General features: G+C 41.5%; 1 protein-coding gene across 1 annotated transcript; it reads left to right on the forward strand.

Annotated features, from left to right (window-relative positions):
* Positions 1-3,204: 3,204 nt before the first annotated feature.
* Positions 3,205-14,496, forward strand: oma1 (OMA1 zinc metallopeptidase). Its single transcript, XM_030726572.1, has 8 exons — positions 3,205-3,869; positions 6,665-6,893; positions 7,072-7,245; positions 7,375-7,482; positions 9,208-9,336; positions 9,500-9,574; positions 10,196-10,345; positions 12,584-14,496. Exons 1-8 carry the CDS (start codon positions 3,538-3,540, stop codon positions 12,926-12,928), a joined length of 1,542 nt encoding a protein of 513 aa, XP_030582432.1. The 5' UTR covers positions 3,205-3,537; the 3' UTR covers positions 12,929-14,496.
* Positions 14,497-19,143: the final 4,647 nt, after the last annotated feature.

The following is a 19,143-nucleotide window of genomic DNA, read 5'->3' on the forward strand; positions in this document are numbered from 1 at the left end:
ATACAGCGTCAATTCGTCTTGGGAATGACATATACAAGTCCTGCACAGTGGTCAGATGGATTTTAAGCCATTCTTCTTGCAGGATAGTGGCCAGGTCACGACGTGATGCTGGTGGAGGAAAACGTTTCCTGACTCGCTCCTCCAAAACACCCCAAAGTGGCTCAATAATATTTAGATCTGGTAACTGTGCAGACCATGGGAGATGTTCAACTTCACTTTCATGTTCATCAAACCAATCTTTCACCAGTCTTGCTGTGTGTATTGGTGCATTGTCATCCTGATACACGGCACCACATTCAGGATACAATGTTTGAACCATTGGATGCACATGGTCCTCCAGAATGGTTCGGTAGTCCTTGGCAGTGACGCGCCCATCTAGCACAAGTATTGGGCCAAGGGAATGCCATGATATGGCAGCCCAAACCATCACTGATCCACCCCCATGCTTCACTCTGGGCATGCAACAGTCTGGGTGGTACCCTTTATTGGGGCTTCTCCACACCATAACTCTCCCGGATGTGGGGAAAACAGTAAAGGTGGACTCATCAGAGAACAATACATGTTTCACATTGTCCACAGACCAAGATTTGCGCTCCTTGCACCATTGAAACCGACGTTTGGCATTGGCACGAGTGACCAAAGGTTTGGCTATAGCAGCCCGGCTGTGTATATTGACCCTGTGGAGCTCCTGACGGACAGTTTTGGTGGAAACAGGAGAGTTGAGGTGCACATTTAATTCTGCCGTGATTTGGGCAGCCGTGGTTTTATGTTTTTTGGATACAATCCAGGTTAGCACCCGAACATCCCTTTCAGACAGCTTCCTCTTGCGTCCACAGTTAATCCTGTTGGATGTGGTTCGTCCTTCTTGGTGGTATGCTGACATTACCCTGGATACTGTGGCTCTTGATACATCACAAAGACTTGCTGTCTTGGTCACAGATGCGCCAGCAAGACGTGCACCAACAATTTGTCCTCTTTTGAACTCTGGTATGTCACCCATAATGTTGTGTGCATTGCAATATTTTGAGCAAAACTGTGCTCTTACCCTGCTAATTGAACCTTCACACTCTGCTCTTACTGGTGCAATGTGCAATTAATGAAGACTGGCCACCAGGCTGGTCCAATTTATCCATGAAACCTCCCACACTAAATGACAGGTGTTTCAGTTTCATTGTCCAACCCCTGTATGTGTACCAAATTTCATCCATGTACATGAAACACAGCAGTGGGACTTGAACTAAAGGTGGTGCTGTAGAGCCATTTTGAAAGGGCCATGCCTGAAACCATTAAAATATGTAAATTTTCACCAGACCTGACATGTGTGCAAAATTTCATGGGTTTTTGAGCATGTTTAGGCCCTCAAAAAAGCAATTAATTTGCCTAAATTAATTGCCCAATTACAATAGGGCCTTCGCACAGGTTGTGCTCGGGCCCTAAATATTGGCTTGGGAAACATTGGCAACCATTTCCTTGCCTTCATGTTCACAGACCTGTGCACTAATACAGCTGGTATTACATGGAAAGCATTCTGAAGTGTGAATGTTTTGTTTTAAATACATGTTTGTGTAGTACTTCCATTAAGTAAAACTAGGGTTGCCACCTTTCACAAACGAAAATAAGGGACCCCGCCACAGCTTCTCAGGACCATGACCAACATGGCCCAAGTCGCCCGACTCACCTTTTATGTTGTGATTTTTTTTGTAAAGGGGTGATCAAGAAAGCAATTAGTCATACATAAAATTAAATACTTTTTAGCAATGAAGACTTTATTGTGAAAGACTGTTGCATATAAAGTGCTCTTAAATAAGCCTACATTACATGCAAATATAATGTAAATGTGTAAATGCAGTTTTCAATAAATTCCCTGCTCAAATGTTTTTGTCTCTTGAGCCGATTTCTTCTTTTAGCATTGTGAAGCTCTACTTAGAACCTTCTTAAGATCCAATAGTGCAAAACACCTGAATCAAATGGCTGAATTACCTCCTCAGTATGCAGTCAAGTTCTCCAGAGTCCTGCTAACGACTTCTATATTTGACTCAGGTGTGTTGAAGCATAGACACATCAAAAACCTGCAGGACAGGGGCTCTCGAGGCCTAGAGTTGAAGAGCCCTGTCCTAAACAATCAATCAAACCACAATAGTCTGCTAAAGCACAATAGGAAACCGAATCAATAATAACACAATGATCTGTACCATATCAGTGTCCGGAGATGACTATGGTATTAAGAACTGCGACACTGATGCCTTTTCGTTTCTGACCTCTTATGTTTCTGCAGTGTTGCTCTCCTGATCCATGCTGCCTTATATCAGACAGCCCGCCATGCGCACTGAACATACCCGCCGATGTTGTGCCAAAAAGTGATCATCTGCCAAAAAGTGATTGCCAGAAAATGATTGCCTGTATTTAAACTGTTGTAAATGACTTGCTGACCTATAATCTGTGAAAAATATGTCAAACATATCGCTCGTGAATGATATTAAGTCATTTTGAGTGAGAAACAACATTTCTGTCACAAGGTAGAAGCTACAATCAGTTTTTGGCAGCAACTTTTATATATTCTTTATTTATCAGGGTAAAAACTGTGATTGGGCAAATTTTAAAGAGAAATCTGGCCAAGAGGGCAGCAGAAATCAGAACAAATATGACATTACACTCTATAAAGATATTTTAAGTGACCAAAGAGGACTGGATTTATTATAATGTAGGTGCAATAATGCAGAGTCATAAACATACTTGAAAAACAGGTTATTTATAAGCCCTTCATAAATCATATTGACTACACTCTATTCACCAGTATAAGGAAAGACATTACACATAAAAGCACATAGAAACATCGGAAATCACTTTATGGCAGATGATCACTTTTTGGCACAACAACTGCCGCACAACAACGGGACGGGTGGCAATCCTAAGTAAAACTATACTATCGCTATAATCTGATTAAACAATCTAACATACTAAACCACTGATTGATTATTGCATATATGACTTTAGTCTTGTAGCTGGAGCTAATTTTAAAATACTTCATATACTACGGGGTAAAATAATCCAGTAGTTTTCAAACATTTTGTGTTGAACGCACGCACACCTGTGTTCACATCTGAAGTTTGTCATGCTTGCAGTCCAGCGCTGTAATCGTTTTTCAGCTTTATGTTTATGTGTTCGGAACGTTCGGAACGGGGCTGTTTCTAGGGGACACGTTTGGGAAGCGAGCGCGTTCAACCGTAATTCGCGTCCTTCGTCTCGCCCGGTTGTGATGTGTATTTCGCCTCAGGGTGTAGCAGTGTTAGAAAACTGATTTCTGGACTGGTCCAGGCATTTCGGTGTTAACCGAGATTACTTGTAGCTAGTGTTCGCTTTTAGTAATGACACTGACAGCTGAGAGCAGCTCGACACGTAATTCAAACAAGTGTTACCGTGATGTGACGGTAATTATTTTGACCTCTAGGATGAGATAATAATCAGCCGCGTTGCACTGACTGCTTTTGGGTCAGTCCTCGTACACATTTTAAAGACTTTTATATTGCATGTAAAAACATGGCACTACTATGCGGAAGTCTTTTCAGGAGCAGTCGCTTGTGTTTTCTTTCTTCGCATTCGGTAGGAAACCTCCAGGTATGCAGACGAGCTGTCTGTCCCGCGAAGAGGGCACACTTTCAGAGCAGCTGTCAGACAACAATAACTGGCTCTGCACGCTCGGCCAGTTTTCAGATTTACTCCAAAGCCGCTGCACCTCTTCCCCGCGGTCCTGTCCTGACACCGTGCGGGCACTGCTTCCACACTTCTGCCCGCCTGAGCGCCCTGCCTGCTCCCTTCATATGGATGATAATCAAGCCTTTGCAAAAGGTTGTGGCTATAATACTGGGCAGGTAGGAGACACGTGGGATGTACAGTTAGGGCCATGTTTTTGGACCAATAGACAGTTTTTGTAGTTTTGCCTTTGTACAATACCACAGTGGATTTAAAATCAGACTGGCAATATATGATTGAAATGCAGACTTAACCTAAGGGGTTTAAGAAAACTGTTGCATTAACTCTTTAGAAATTACAAACATTTTTATACACGGTTCCCAATTTTCAGAATCTCAAAAATAATTGTACAAATATAATTTGAAATATATGGATTTAAAAAACTATATTTGGATGAAAATCCTCTGTATTCAATGCGTGAAGCACGAACATCACCAAATATCTTTCATTTCATCCCTTGAGATGACGCCTTCAGTTGCTGTTTGTGGATCTCTCACCTTCTCTGACTTTGCCATTGAAGAATATCCCTTTTCTTTGTCTTGAGAAACTCTTGGGTTACTTTTTACAGTATGCTTTGGCTTATTATCCTTTTGCACTGTGAAGCGCTGTCCGGTTGGTTTTGCACAATTTGGGTGATTCTGAGCAGAGAGTATTGCCCTGCACACTTCACAATTCATCCTGCTACTTCTATCAGCAGTCACATTATCAATAAGCAGAACGTTTCCTTTTACTAACCATACATGTCCATCTATGGAGCTTGAAAAAAGGTGACTGGACTTCTTTAGGTTTCTTGAAGATGTTTCGCCTCTCATTTGAAAGGCTTTGTTAGTTTTAAAGCCAAATGGTGGAGAGACCCAGGTAATTAAACCCTAGTGGGGGGGGGGGGGGGGTCCCTGGAGGTGGTCATTAACCCACTATTGATCATGTGAATAATCACATGAGTCAAGGTGCGAAAAATTTGGCTTTAGAACTGAATTAGGGCCCGTTTACACGACACCGTTTTCATTTTGAAACGGCATCGTTTTCATGCGTTTTGGCCTTGCGTTTACACGACAACAGTGTCGTTTTGATGCGTTTCGCCCTTCTGTTTACACGACAACGGACTAAAAACGATGTGTTTCGGAAATGGGGTCCAGAGTGGAGCATTTCAGAAACGCACCGGCTTGCATTCTCGTGTAAACACTTGAAACCGGGGTGATTTGAAAACGGGCGACTCGCACATGCGCACTATGGTTACGACGGTCACAGTTTTCCATGCATGCGCAAATTGATAAACAGTACTCGCGGATTCAAGAGTGCTTCTTATGCTTTTCCTGTGTTTTTACCGTTTTGTAATTCAGCGTTGTGTGCACCAGCGATCCAACCTCATCGTCAGTCCACACAAAACCTCTCACATTGGCCGTTTTGTAAGTAATGAACAATTTGCCGCACTACCTACTGTGTCACTCCACGCATGCGCGTCTTGCGTAAACAAACCTTGCAAAGAGAAAACCAACGCCAACTTGTGGCCTGGCATGGGAACTACATCGTTTTCATCGTTTCACATGTCATCGTGTAAACGCGGATCGTTTCTAAAACGCTATCGTGTAAACGGAAGGCTGAAACGCATCAAAACGACACCGTTTCCAGTGAAAACAGCATCGTGTAAACGGGGCCTTAGAGTCTTGGATGAGAGGTGAAACATCTTAAAGAAACCTAAAGAAGTCCAGTTGCCTTTTTTTCCACACTCCAGAGACTACCATGACCTGGATGAACCTACAGACATACATGTCCATGCCCATAATATGCTTCAGATTATGAGGTGTTCCTTTTCTTCTCCATATTTTTCTCTATGTAACAGCGGTTTATACCTTTTTTTTTTTTTTTTAAACCCTCTGTATTTCCTTTTTTTTAAAGGCATTTCTTGATTGTGGACTTTGATGATATGCCTATCTCTTCAAGAGTGTTCTTGACTTGATTAGACTTTGTGAAGGTTTTTGTTAACTAAAGGAAAGAGTTCTGTAATAATCCACTTTAGTTGTCTTCTGTGGTCTTTCAGGCCTTTTGGTGTTGCTAAGCTAGTCGGGGCATGCTTTCTTTTTAAGACGGTACCAGATTGTTCATTTGGCCGCTCCTGAAGTTTTTATTATCTATTTTGCAAAATTTGGATGAATCTGAGCAGACTAGTGAACTGGTTCCACTGGTAGCCATACATGCTTATACCATAATATTGCCTCCATCATGTCTGATGGAGCCAGATGTGCCTCTGAAAATAGGGAACCATGTGTAAAAATAGCTGTAACAGTTGATGCAAAACTTTTGTTAACCCCTTGAATTAAAGCTAAAAGTTTGCACTTTTGTCACATCTTGATTGTTTGACAATAAATACAGTGTGGTGACAGACAGAGGCAAAATCACAAGTAAGTTGTCATTTTCCAGATAAAATTATAGACTGAATAGGTTAATAGGTATTGACAGTTCAGAATAGAAATAAAACCACTTACACACTTGCATACATTAGCTTACAATTAAAAAAAAAACACCCCCAATTGTTACATTTTTAGTGTAAAATGTAAATAAAAGGTAATACTTAATAAGCTGTGCCAGTAGAAAAGCTCTTAATGCAGGTGATAAATTAAGCATCTTATTCGCTTTAAGGCTTAATACTATTTAACAGTTAATGTTTAATTAAATAATGAACACACTCCTAATTGTTTTATCAACAACTGTTTTAATTATCGGATTTAAATAAGAACAAATACATTACTGTCTAAACTGTTGCCATGCTTTATGTTTTAATTAACTGTTACAAATTAATCAATGAAACAGAGTGACTGTGATGGTATCATTTAGCAGAGCACATGGCATGTGAGGTGTGGGTATTTATTTCGTTTTATTTTTAACCAGCAGAAGTAAAGCCTCCCTTTTTGTACAGGAGTATAAGGAAGTGGTGGGTGGCTTTACCAGACAACCGCCGGCAGCTCATGCGCAAATGGGCATGGCAGAGGCGCTGGCATCTGGCAGGGGGTGCAGGTGTTGCAATTATGATTGTAGCCCTCTTCCTCCTAACCCACCTGGATGAGTCCCCGCTGACAGGACGAACCCGCCTTCTTGTGTTCAGTAAGGAGGACTACATGGAGCTGGCGGCTCTGACTTCAGAGGTGGTGAGAGACATGGTGTTGTGTGTGATACAGGATGATTATTGTTGATTATATAAACACATTTAAGAAGATTAATGAGTCACCAAGTAAGAAGGCATATAGTTAAATTGAAGTAGATAGAGAAAATGTAATATTTAATGAAATTCTTCCTTAAATATTTGTTGTTATCTCTGCGTTTCAGTACATGCAAGAGTTTGCCGAGCTGCTTGTTCCAGTCACTGACGTTCGTCACCAGGTGGTGGAGCGGGTGGTGGAGCACCTGGCACAAAGGAACAAGGACATCCCTGGAGTGTCTGACATCACCTGGAGTGTCCATGTAGTGCAAAGTCCCAGTATCAATGCCTTTGTACTTCCAGTAAGTAAAGGCAAACTGAATATTAAAAATTGTATTATTATAAAGTACTGTTTGCTTTTTGCACACCTACAAAGACACATACTTTTTTTTCTTTTTTCCTCTTTTCTTTTTCTTCTTTACTTTGTGTAGAATGGGAAAGTGTTCATGTTTACTGGGATGCTGGAAGCTATTGCAGATGTTCACCAGCTCACTATTGTTCTGGGACATGAGATGGCACATGCCTTACTGGGGCACACTGTAAGTACATAACCCTCTGCAGAGTGTTTGCTGTTGTGGCATTGCTTGTACCCCTCATTATAACTCCTATCATATAATTTACCTTAACACTTGACCTTGACCCGACACTAAGAGTGAATACGTTTATTTTATTATATGCCCATCGAAAGACAGGACGTATTATGTGATCACCCTTGGCGGTCGGGCAGGGTTCCGGGCGGCCTCCATTGAAGCGTCCACTCAATAACTCGAGAACTGTTAGGCCTACACTTACCACATTTCTTGGGTAGATAGCTTGTGACCAAAGCAAGGTTGGGATTGTATATGGGGTCACTGGGGTCAAAGGTCAAGGTCAAAGCTTTGTTTTTTGTAAATTTTTTTGTTGAGTTTTTTCATGTCCACTTCATATGTAAGAAATGGTTTGAAGGATTTTGATTTTGAAACCTTGCGTAATTATTTTCCATCTCAAGACTTATGCAGAGATCAGCTCCTGGAGTTGGTTACATAATGATTAAATCTTTGTTTTTCACGTGACAACAAACCAGGTTAATACTGTGCGATGGGCGTATTCTGCCCCTCTAGGTAGTGCTCTTGTTTTGCTAAAGTTATTAAATTTGCAGATGATTTGTTTAAGACGGTTAGACAAAGGTCAGGGCCAGTAAGATTAATTCTGTAAATCGTTTTTAAAGTTGTGCAATTTTAAGGTCACTCGCTCAGCATTGTTGTCCTTTTGTTGTTGCGCACATTTCTTTATTTACTTACAGGCCAAAGTGTAAAGAAATTCACTTTACCTCCAAAGAAAGCAGCAAAGCATATAATAGTGACACACAAACACACAGTCAAATACAGAAAACCTCACACCCATTAAGTTTCTGAGGCTGAAGTGCTGCAGTGCACAAAGGCTGTGCAGCGTGCTGACATCTAAGAGGCTTAGGTGTTCAGTAGGAGATGTTCTGTAAATGAAGATGAGTCACTGAAAAGACTTAAAGCAAATATTGCTCAAGAACTTTAATGGTTTATTAGCCCTTGGCACATCAAGTAGGTTGCAGCTAGAAGTCTTCCAGGTCCTACACAGCACTGCACAATATGCATGTGGATCCCTTACTGCTGCAGAATATACTGCATTATGCACTGCGATCTCCTGACTATTCATCACTCCTACTCTGTCTCAGAAGTGTAATATCAGCTGAAGTGGCATCTGTTGCAGTCTTGTTGCATCAGCCATTGATAAAAGACTCACTGACAATCACCTCCAAACAGTCACTAATCTTGGCTGTGCTATGATGACCAAAGTGACCTCGGGCACTGCTGTGCTTTATTAATTCACCGCAGATGCACCCCCCCCCCCACCCCCCCCCCCCCCCCCACCCCCCCAGCTTTAAAAGCCAGTTCTTCTTGTTCTAAAAAAGTGTCTAATGAAGTTGTGGGTATTTCAAGACTTTAAACGTCCTCGGAGGAAATGCTCGAAGGAGATTTTAATTAGATGAAGGGAATGAGCATCGATGGGCTTGGTATTACCCGGTAGGTGTGCTCTATTGGATTGGTTGTTAAAACCTCTAAATCTGTTACAGCCTAAATGTTCCACTAAAATAGATGGGAACAATCAATATGTTTCAGCTGCCTCAATCACCCCCCAAAAACTTTTTACCTCTATCTTTGTGTTTTTATCCTGTTCTCTTCCTTTTGTACTGCAACCTTTCATTTTCCTCCTTCCTTTCTTCTCTGTCACCCCCACTCCCTCCACAGGCAGAACAGGCCAGTGCGTCTCATGTCCTGGAGCTGCTGTCTGTTGTTCTGCTGATAGCCATCTGGGCCATGTGTCCTCACGACGGCCTGTCAATGCTAGGACATTGGGTACAGGGCAAACTTAGAGAGGTGAGGCATTATTATTCATTATTTGAAAATGATATGAACTATCAAAGCTACAGTAGATTTGAAAAAGATGGGAGGATTTGAAAAGTGCTGACTTTATGTGAGAAATTTGTCTGTTAATCTTTTATACACTTACACAGAAACTGTCTGCCCCTTTCTCTCCTAGCTGCTGTTCAGCCGCCCCTTCAGTAGGAAACTGGAGGCTGAGGCAGATCAAGTCGGATTGCAGTTGGCTGCTAAGGTATTCGTGGTCACCAATTTGTCACTATCTAAGGGATATGAACTGCTTTTACGCATAAAGTTGAAATTTACTTATCCAAAAAAAAAGGATCACACAACCTGTGATCTTATTTGGCTCAGGGGTCATCAGTGTTTTTTCTGATGACATCGTTAGGGTTATTTCAGTTTGGACACAATGAGAAGAATAAGCAGGCTAATAGGGTGGAGCCAGCTTTTTAGAGCTTGGCTGATACAAGAGACTGAAAGTCAGGATTTCTTTCCCTTTTCTCTCTTTTTCCCCCTATGTTATTGATGTGTAATAGCTGGTAAATAGCTGGTACAGACCTTTTAAAAAGGTCATTAGTAAATTTTGGGGTTAAAAATTAAGAACAAATTTTAAAACCTCTTTCCTCTTTATAGGCTGTTGAGTATTTTAACATTATAGAATTTCCTCTAATACTCCCAAATCATGCAATATGTCAACAGGACACTAGGGGGCACTGTTGTCAAACTAAATTTAACCCCAGCAGTCAGTCAGTAAGCACAGAACAGTGGGATGCCTGTGTGTGTGTGTGTGTGTGTGTGTGTGTGTGTGTGTGTGTGTGTGTTTCTGATTCCCTGAGTGTATGTGTATTATTTCCAGGCATGTGCGGATGTGCGAGCAGGACCTGTATTCTGGCAGCAGTTGGAACTCAGAGACCAGCTGTCAGGAGAGGCCACTTTACCCGAGTGGCTGTCCACACACCCTTCGCACAGGAACAGATTCACTCAGCTGGACCGTCTCATACCAGAGGTATAGACAAGTGCACTAATTATTCCCTAGATTGATTCCCCCTTAACAGTAAAGACAGTTCTTATTCATATGTATATCTCACAGATCTCAAAAGATCTGTGAGGACAGGGCTCTTCTCCTTTCTGTTATTCAGGAGAAACAGTGTAGCTTTAGGAGCTGTTGGAAGGAGTCTTAATGGAACTAATGAAGCGTCTGGAGAGAGATAAATCCACCTGCAGACATGGCGAGGAGGGCAGAGAGGAAGGAGAAACATGGGGCTTTAGGAAGACAGGAAAAACATTTTGCTGTGCCAGGGCCTGGATGTCTGCTTAGCTAAATGTCTTAAAAGATTTGAGTTGAGGGCCTGAAAGAAAACAGCCCCACATTAGCAGCTTAATCTCACAGGCTCGCAGACTGTGTTGGCAGTGTGACCAGGCAATCAATGGTATCTTAAGTCTATAAGGAAATCAACAAGCAGTTAAGACAGCAGCTTCTATGGAAAGTGTCAGCATCCACAATCCTTACTTTTTTTTTTTCTGTGTGTGTGTTAGTGTTAACAGAAAGGTAGATTAATAATCTATGTATTAGACAGCAGTGAGGTTAACCTTGACTGTTATTTGGACTATTGGAGCACTGTCAGATGCTCCAAGCACAAAAGACGAACAGATGGGTAAACCACTAATTGTCCATCAGGTGCTTGTGCCGTTGAATATGTGCAAGTTCTGTGTATGTGCTCGTGGATCACATTGTATCCCTGTGTGGTAGATTGACCTCTAGCAGCAGTTGTTGTCGAGGCCAGGCTGTAGCCACAGGCAGTGAAGTGATGAAGACTGTTGTTCGGGGATTAATTGCCCTGCTTTGTGTGTGTGTGTGTGTGTGTGTGTGTGTGTGTGTGTGTGTGTGTGGGGTGCTGAGAAAACTCTGTTTCTGGTACCTCCAATGCTAAACCGTTCGATCCAGCATAGCAGCACATATGAGTGAGTTAACGGCCAAGCTCAGTCTGATGAAAGCGATGCGTAATGCGGTGTTTTTAACCTTGCGAGGGGTGACAGCCTCAAGCTACTTAACCCGACTCTTGTGGGGGCACTCCACCTCCATGAGCGCGCTCATCATCCTTAAGCAAAGCAAATCAAGTCCACTGGTAACATAAGAGGGAGAGCCTGTGGAGTGGGAAGTGCATATATGTGCTCAGTCTTGTAGGTGACGCTAAATGAGAGATTAATGATTTGGGGTGTGCGTGGGTGTGTGAGACAGATGGAGAGAATATATTTCTCGGCTGGGATATGATTGTATTTAGTTTCCATTAGCTCCATACTGAAATATTTTTAACCATAATTTTAGCCAGGGTAGTTACATGGCTCTTTCATGGTAATGTCGGCCTGTTAGTGGGGTGTTAATACTTCAGTCTGCACAGATATCTCTAAGCATCTGTAGGCAGAGTACAGTGTCCTGTTAAACTAAGAAAACAGAGTGATATATTTGTGCTTGTGTGCTGTATGCATTTTCAGCAGCAACCACCACTTATTTTATTCAGATAGATATATCTATAAAACCATGGAATGTATGTAAAAGATGGACATGCCTTCCAAGTCAGTGCAGAAGGGCTTCAAACCTGCATTCTTTCAAATGGCCAGCAATGGGCAATGCTTCTGTTTACAAAAAGAAGACAGATTGTATAGAAGTCTACGAGAAAAGGATCCTACTGCTCAGTAAACACTTTCCTGATGAGTTTTTGGTCTTAATTGGTAGTTTTAAGTCTGATTTAGTATAACACAAGGTTCATTCAGTACATTCAGATCCCATTAAGAGTAAAATAGACATTAAAACAGGGTATACATTAGGGCATGATTTACAGGTCGCTACTATCTGAGTGTGCAGTGTCCTCCATTTCTCAGTCAGATCTTCTACTTGCTAGTTATGACAGGTTTGAAAAACTTAAGACTAAACTTAAGTCTGAAGGAGGCTTTAAAAGATGACTTGCTGTAGCTGTTTATGCTTTTGACAAACGGGGGATGAAAGGTGATCAGTGCCAAGACTGTTGTGATATTTGAGGCTATAAAATCTGTAATTATAAATGCGACTTTGCATGAATTAAGTTAAATGTGCAGGCATGTAAGCTAGCATATTAGGTTATGCATACACTACCACCTAGCACTGATCCATAAATAACTGATTTGTGTAAAGATGTTATGTTATTTCATGTTGTTTCTTTTAATGTAAAGTGTCTGTGTATCTGTCATTTGTTGTATATTTGTTCAGGCTCTGGAGCTGAGGGAAAAATGTGTCTGTCCTGCACTGCCTGCTACTGATCCTCGTGATGTTTTCTCCAAAAGCGTGCGGGTGTTGCTGGAAAACGCTAGGGAGCAACGGAGTGGAGGGCCACAGACGGAACACAAGCCTCTGTTACCCCACAGCCCCACCTCAGTGCCCACAAGACTGCCTGCAGCATTCCTTGCCCAAACAGCACTTCCTCCTTCCCCAGATGCAGATCAGTTAAGCAATGGCCCGGTCCCAGCTGCAGTTCCGAAGAGAGTTATGACTGCCCCTGCCACTGCTACCGCTGCAGAGGAGGGATCCCAGCACGTACTGCAGAGCACCAGCTGACAGGAGTGTTAAATCATCACAGACTTCCTTGAATAAACTTGACTGACTATAGTGAGGTATTTACTGCTGCTAAAACCTTTCCCTTATTTCCCATTTAAAATTATACACCTATGCATCTGGGGGCACGGGATAAATTCTTGCCCACCATTGCAGAGACTGCAGATGCCACAATAATTGAGGGTGGAGTTGGAGGTGGTTCTATAAAGGGGGTGGGGGGTGGTTATTATATAAATCAGTAGAAAATTGAGGTAAAAGGTTGGCAAAGATAAATAAAGAATGTTATCCATGCCTAATGACTACAAAGATACCACATTAATTAGATAACCTTGAATAGGAAAATACTGAATTAATTAGCTTCCATACATTGCGAGATTAATATGCGCATTATTCATTGACACATGGCAACAGCCGAGAGTAAGCACTTACACGTACTTGTTGGAGGCTGCGTCCATGGCATCCAGAGGACATCTACATTCTCATTATGACTACTGCATTCTCATGCCACACGCACAGCACTTTATGCGTTTTCTAGCCCCGGGGACTTAATGGTGTAAATTTATGCTGGGTTGTTTGCAGGTTTTAAAACACAGCGTTCCACACAGGAATGCCAATATCAGCCGTCAAGCTTTGAGAAATCTTTCATGGGATTTTGTAAAATCTTATTTAACAAGGCAAGTTGACTGAGAAAACATTGATATTTACAACAACAGCCTGCGGGAGCAGAGGGGAGGGCCGTTATGGTTCAGATCTTGGTAATGTTTTATGCGTGTGTGCTGACAAAATGGTATACTTGGTTATACTGTGAAATCAAAATGATACTATTTTTTTTTTTTTTTTGTTGGGGGTGGGATTTCATTTGTGTCATGCTTTTAGACACTGAGCCTGAATTAGCTTCAGTCAGGAGCCTTACACCTGCTGTGGAGGCTTTCTCTTACAGGGTAATGAAAGGCAATGAAAAACTAAGAGAATAATGGTTTTTGGACATCCATAAGTCAGCAGATATGTGTTCAATTTGCAGGCAGCTTGTAAAAAATTCAAACTTGGATATTCCCCCCCATTCCAAGATCTATAAATTGACATGGATCAAAGGGGCACATACAACAACATAAATGGGACTGGAAACCCAATGTAATATGGACTCTGCGTAAAAGTATCAGCCTGTGTGACATTACATAAGAGAACATCAAACACCTTGCATCGTCACACCAACCAATTAGACTCTAGGGTGAAAGATGAGTTTCTTTTGAAGTGTTCATATGCGTGTGTGTGTGTGTGTGTGTGTGTGTGTATGGCAGTAGCAGTTACTTATTGAAGCCTGGGTCCTGGGGAATATCCTTGCTGCCTGTTAACAGCTGATCACAGAGATGTAAAGTTTTGAAATCTCATTGACAGTATTATGCAAAGCCAGTTGTAATCGAATGAAAGCTACCAGAATACCCATCAGTCAGCCTCACTGCGGCTCTTTTGTAATGTCTGCCAACTGCTACAAGTTCTAGCTTCTCGAATACAAGATCAATTTTGTGTAAATTAGGTATATTAAACAGCTTTGGAGTGCGAGCCTTTTCACTGTCTGCCGCCGAAGACACGTTTTCTCTTTTGGTGATTTGACCTGTTTATGGACTTTTGGATGCACAGGTCACATTCATTATAATGGAGATAATCTATTTCAGGGTCATATTGTTGCATGCACACTGAGGCAGCTGGATGCAGCTTCTTCCCCGCTCACAGAGAAATTGGAACATGAGCAGGCAACAGATGACACGCTCACACCCAGAGGTAATTGTAATGAGCGTGATACAATACACACACTGCGCTGAGTAATTGTAGCCTACTGCTGGAGTCTAAACAATACTGTGACAGAGGGCTTAATCAAGGAAAACAAAGAGACAGCAGTCAGATGGATTGAAAGGACAGAAATAGAAAACAAACTGGAACCATGGGGATTGACAGGAGAAAAGAAAAGATTTCATTTCAACTGTGTGAAAGAGAATCTTTTGGGGTGATTTATATTTAAATCAGATGTTTAATTTTTAACATGCTGCGGCATAAATCCTGGATGGGAAAGTCCTGTTCGGTGTGCTTTCTCCGTTCTCACATACAGCCTTGAGCAGATAAGATCTGTTCCACAAACTGAGTTAAAAATCAAATGTCTACTTTATGTCTGTAAATTCACCTTAAGTCTCACATTGTTTTGAGTTTGTATATTTTTTCCGCCCACAAGAGACATCAGACAGCTTCTGAGACCTCTGCAAACTGCTCACAGGTATTTTGAGGTATTAACAAACACAGAACTGTTGAAAAGTAGAAGAAGGAGCAGTGAAGGCAGCACACCCACACCACAGAAAGCTGAATGCTTGATAAATGGCAAACTAAAGATGCTGTTTTCCCAACAAAAACACTCCCAGAGAGAGCGAAGGCAGTGAAAGAGCAACCCAACACATCTGCTATGTAGGTGGCTGAATGATGTCCCAGAATGCAGTCTGGCTACCCTTTGACCTCCCTGTGGAGTGTTGCTCGAAGTGGCTCATCCACAGTTCCATTTCTCGGAGCCGCCCCGACACAGACAAACACATAAATGCAGAGCTGGCTGTGATGCACAGGGGGAATATGGTGATGGAAAAATGTGTGTATGTGTGTTGTTGGTGTAAAAGTTGCTGCATCCTTCCGCTGCACATTAATTATACATGTGGCATGTGGGTGTCTGATTGAAATGAATATTTTACTCCTTTTAATCACTGCCATTGCCAGAGTGATGGAGCATCTGGATGTGTTACCTGGGTAATTAAAGATGCTGTCTCAAACATACGCACACATTCAAGTCTCAGAGGTTGTGTCTGCAGTATGAGACAGAAGCACCCCAGAGGCTTACTAATGAGTCAAAATTAGATTTGGAATGTTTTACAGCAATGAGGCTCATAGAAAAGTAAAGACTGCTTCTTCGTTATTTATTTATTTTGCTGTCTACCTTGCCATTTCCCCCAAAACAAAAAGAAAAACAGAATAGAGAATTTTGCAAATAATCTAAAACCTAAATTTGAAAATAGCACTTTTTTTGTCATTTTTATTTTATTAACCTTTAACCTGTGTACTAACTTCTGGTATATTGATTGGTCAGTTAAGTGTGAGGTCGTACCTGGACCCTACAGAGGTTGCACAGGTGGTCCAACTCCTCCTCAATACGTGCCATCGCCAGAAGGTTTTGTTGTGTCTCCCAGCACAGTGTCAAGGACATGGAGAAGATTCCAGGTGGCGGGCAGTTACTCTAGGAGACCTGGACAAGGATGTAGAAGGTCCTTAACCCCTCAGCAGGAGGAACAGGATGAGCACTGCCAGAGCCCTACAAAATGACGTCCGGCAGGCCACTGGTGTGAATGTCTCTGACAATCAGAAACATACTTCATGAGGGTGGCCTGGGGGCCTGATGTCTTCTAGCCAGCCCCGTGCTCACTGCCTGGCATTACTGGAGGAGCCATGAGTCAGAAGTATATAAACGATTTGTATATTTATTGTAAGAGTTAATTGTCCTAATCAGGCTCATCAGTTACTTTTGGATGACATGACTATGCTGATATTGGGGATTTTTGTGTTTCATTCCCTAGTTTAAAATAGTCAGTTGCTGTGCTGTGCTCTTCTCTGAATCTACCTGCCATCAAAATTTTATTTTTAGCAAATAGGGCAAAACCATGTTGCTTAGAAAGGCTAGAGTTGTTCTTTCTCAGTCTGATGTTGTTTAAGTAGGTTGATAACAGTCTTTTTTCTCCCACATAAAAAACTTTGTCTAGTACAGCTTTAATATGAGCTGCAGTACTGTGCAAAAATCTTGAGTCACCCCTCATTTCTTTATATTTTGCGAGGAAAATGGGAAATAAGTGCAGTGATTTATGGAAACATCTGCAAACATACATGCAAATACAGTATATAAGGCAAAAACAGTGTGTGGAATTCTAACAAGTTTATAAGTCAAGTCAATATTTGGTACGACCACCTTTACTCTTCAACGTAGCCTGACCTGAAGATTTATGTTTATGGGCTTTATGTTTGGATTCATCAGTCCTTAAGACCTGTTGACACTGATTTTCAGTGCAGTTTTTGTGTAATTTGGCATACCTCAGCCTTTTGTCCCCAGTTCCTTTCCTTAAGAATGGCCTGACAGTCACTCTTCCACTGAAACCACTTCTGATGAAGCTTCAGGGACCAGTAGCTGGATCAACTTAAGGGCCAGATGCATCTCAAGGACATGACTTTCAGATAGTGTTCATCTGCTATAGATAATTTTATAGGCCTATCATTTCTTCTTTTGTCCAGTTTCCTCAAATTTTTAAGGACACATTGCCAAACATCTTTAGTAATAGCCTTGTTGGTGCAAAAAATACTACTTTAGGCCAGTCAAACTGTGTTATCTTTGGTATTTTGCATAGATTCAACTAAAGAAATTTGAACAAATTATGTGTAACAAAGTGCTTAAAGATACAATTTAAAATTGTTTTTTCGATAAGTTGTCTGTTATGTGCAGACACAACACTTTCACACAGCACAGCTTATTCAGATGCTTCTTAAAATAACACAGTCATGAATGAAAATGGGCTCTCACTTTGCCATAATAAAAAAATGAATAAATATGAATAAATGTGATATTTTTTTCCATGCTGTTTGGGCTGTGGGTTCTAGTGAGCTGAGCTTCTGTGTGAACAGGGAAGAACATGTATGGGGTCATCAGAGCTATCTGGGTATTCCCTCTCAGCACACAATACAGGTCTTCCTCTAATGGCTCCTTGTGTCCTCTCTGTCTGTCTTATCATCTTGATCTGTGTGTGTGTATGTGTGTGTGCGCGCCTGCGCGTGCATGTGTGTTCATGGTTGAACCGGTGGAGGTTTTTATAGTCTGGCTGCTCTGATGCTATTAGAGATTAGGATGTTAACACAGTCCCTCATCTGACTGCATCGATCCCAGCCCTTGTGGTGGAATCACATTAATACTAACAACGTCAGGTACAAGCTTTGTAGCTCTCTTTACCCCTCTCTCTCCTTTTACATCTGCTTCTCTGTCAGTGTTGATTTAAATTTGAATAACCAGCTTTCTTGCCAGTCTTTCAACAAGTAGGGGGGGGGGGGGGGGGGGGGGGCGGTTTAATGAAGGGAACGATGGAAGGAAGATTGGAGGAGCAGAGGGGGACTAGAGGATGTGGAAATGAGATGAGATGAAATTGTTTAAATCAGTCTTCCTCAGCTGCTTTGACACTAGTTGCTTTCAGTGTGGAGTGCATACATCAAGCCACAACTTAGGGTAAGTGAACAACTTCTTTTTATGGGAAAAATAAATAGTGTGCAACAGTTTTGTCTATTTGAAGACAAATAAGAATACTGAATAAAAAGAATACTATATAGATTGTTGCTAACTGAAGAAAAACTACGTTAAATCTATGTTGTGAATGCAAAATACTAGATTTTCTTCTTATTCCTTACTAAATATGTGCTGTTTTTTTTTGTTTTTTTTTTAACTGGTTTAACTTGCTTACTGTCCCAGTCAGAATATTTTGGTGTTCACCTCTCAGTGGAGAAATGTTTGGTCCACAAAACAAAAACCAGCATACCCTTTTCCATATCCGTGTCTGTCAGTGCAGTAGTGCATTGTATACTTCCTCTAGCATCCTCTGTGATCCCTGTGAATCCATCAAAACAACATGGGGGGTAGGATTCAGACCAAAACACTGTCAGTCAGTGTCAGCCAAATTCAAGAAACTGTGACGGAGCAGTTGTGCATTTAAACCTAAAGCAAGCTACAAGCGGAAAGCGCAGCAGGTGTGTTTTCATGTATTCCACTTTAGAACACCTTCAGCACAGCTATTTGGAAAACCCTCAGATTTCAGAGCCTCTCAAAAAATGTTTTTTAGGGTACAATTATTACGTAATTATTGACCCTAAACAGTTCCCTGCAATATGAGCAGTTAGTGTATGAATTTAATAATGAATTTAATAATGTATTTGAGTTTGTCTACCTAAGAATGAAAGTGCCTATGCAGCAAAAGAATTATCACACATGCTGGGACCCATGGGCCATAATTATTCTAAAAGGCCTTGACCTTTTAGTTAGGGTATGTTTCGTGTATGGTTACTCATAACACTGACTCAATTTACCAAAAATGAAGCTCTCTTCATTGCCATTAATTTACAACATTTGTAAAGTTCAGATAATGAGGGAGAACGTAGGCTAACAA

This window comes from Archocentrus centrarchus, chromosome 4 (assembly GCF_007364275.1).
Source record: "Archocentrus centrarchus isolate MPI-CPG fArcCen1 chromosome 4, fArcCen1, whole genome shotgun sequence".
Taxonomy (NCBI): Eukaryota; Metazoa; Chordata; class Actinopteri; order Cichliformes; family Cichlidae; genus Archocentrus; species Archocentrus centrarchus.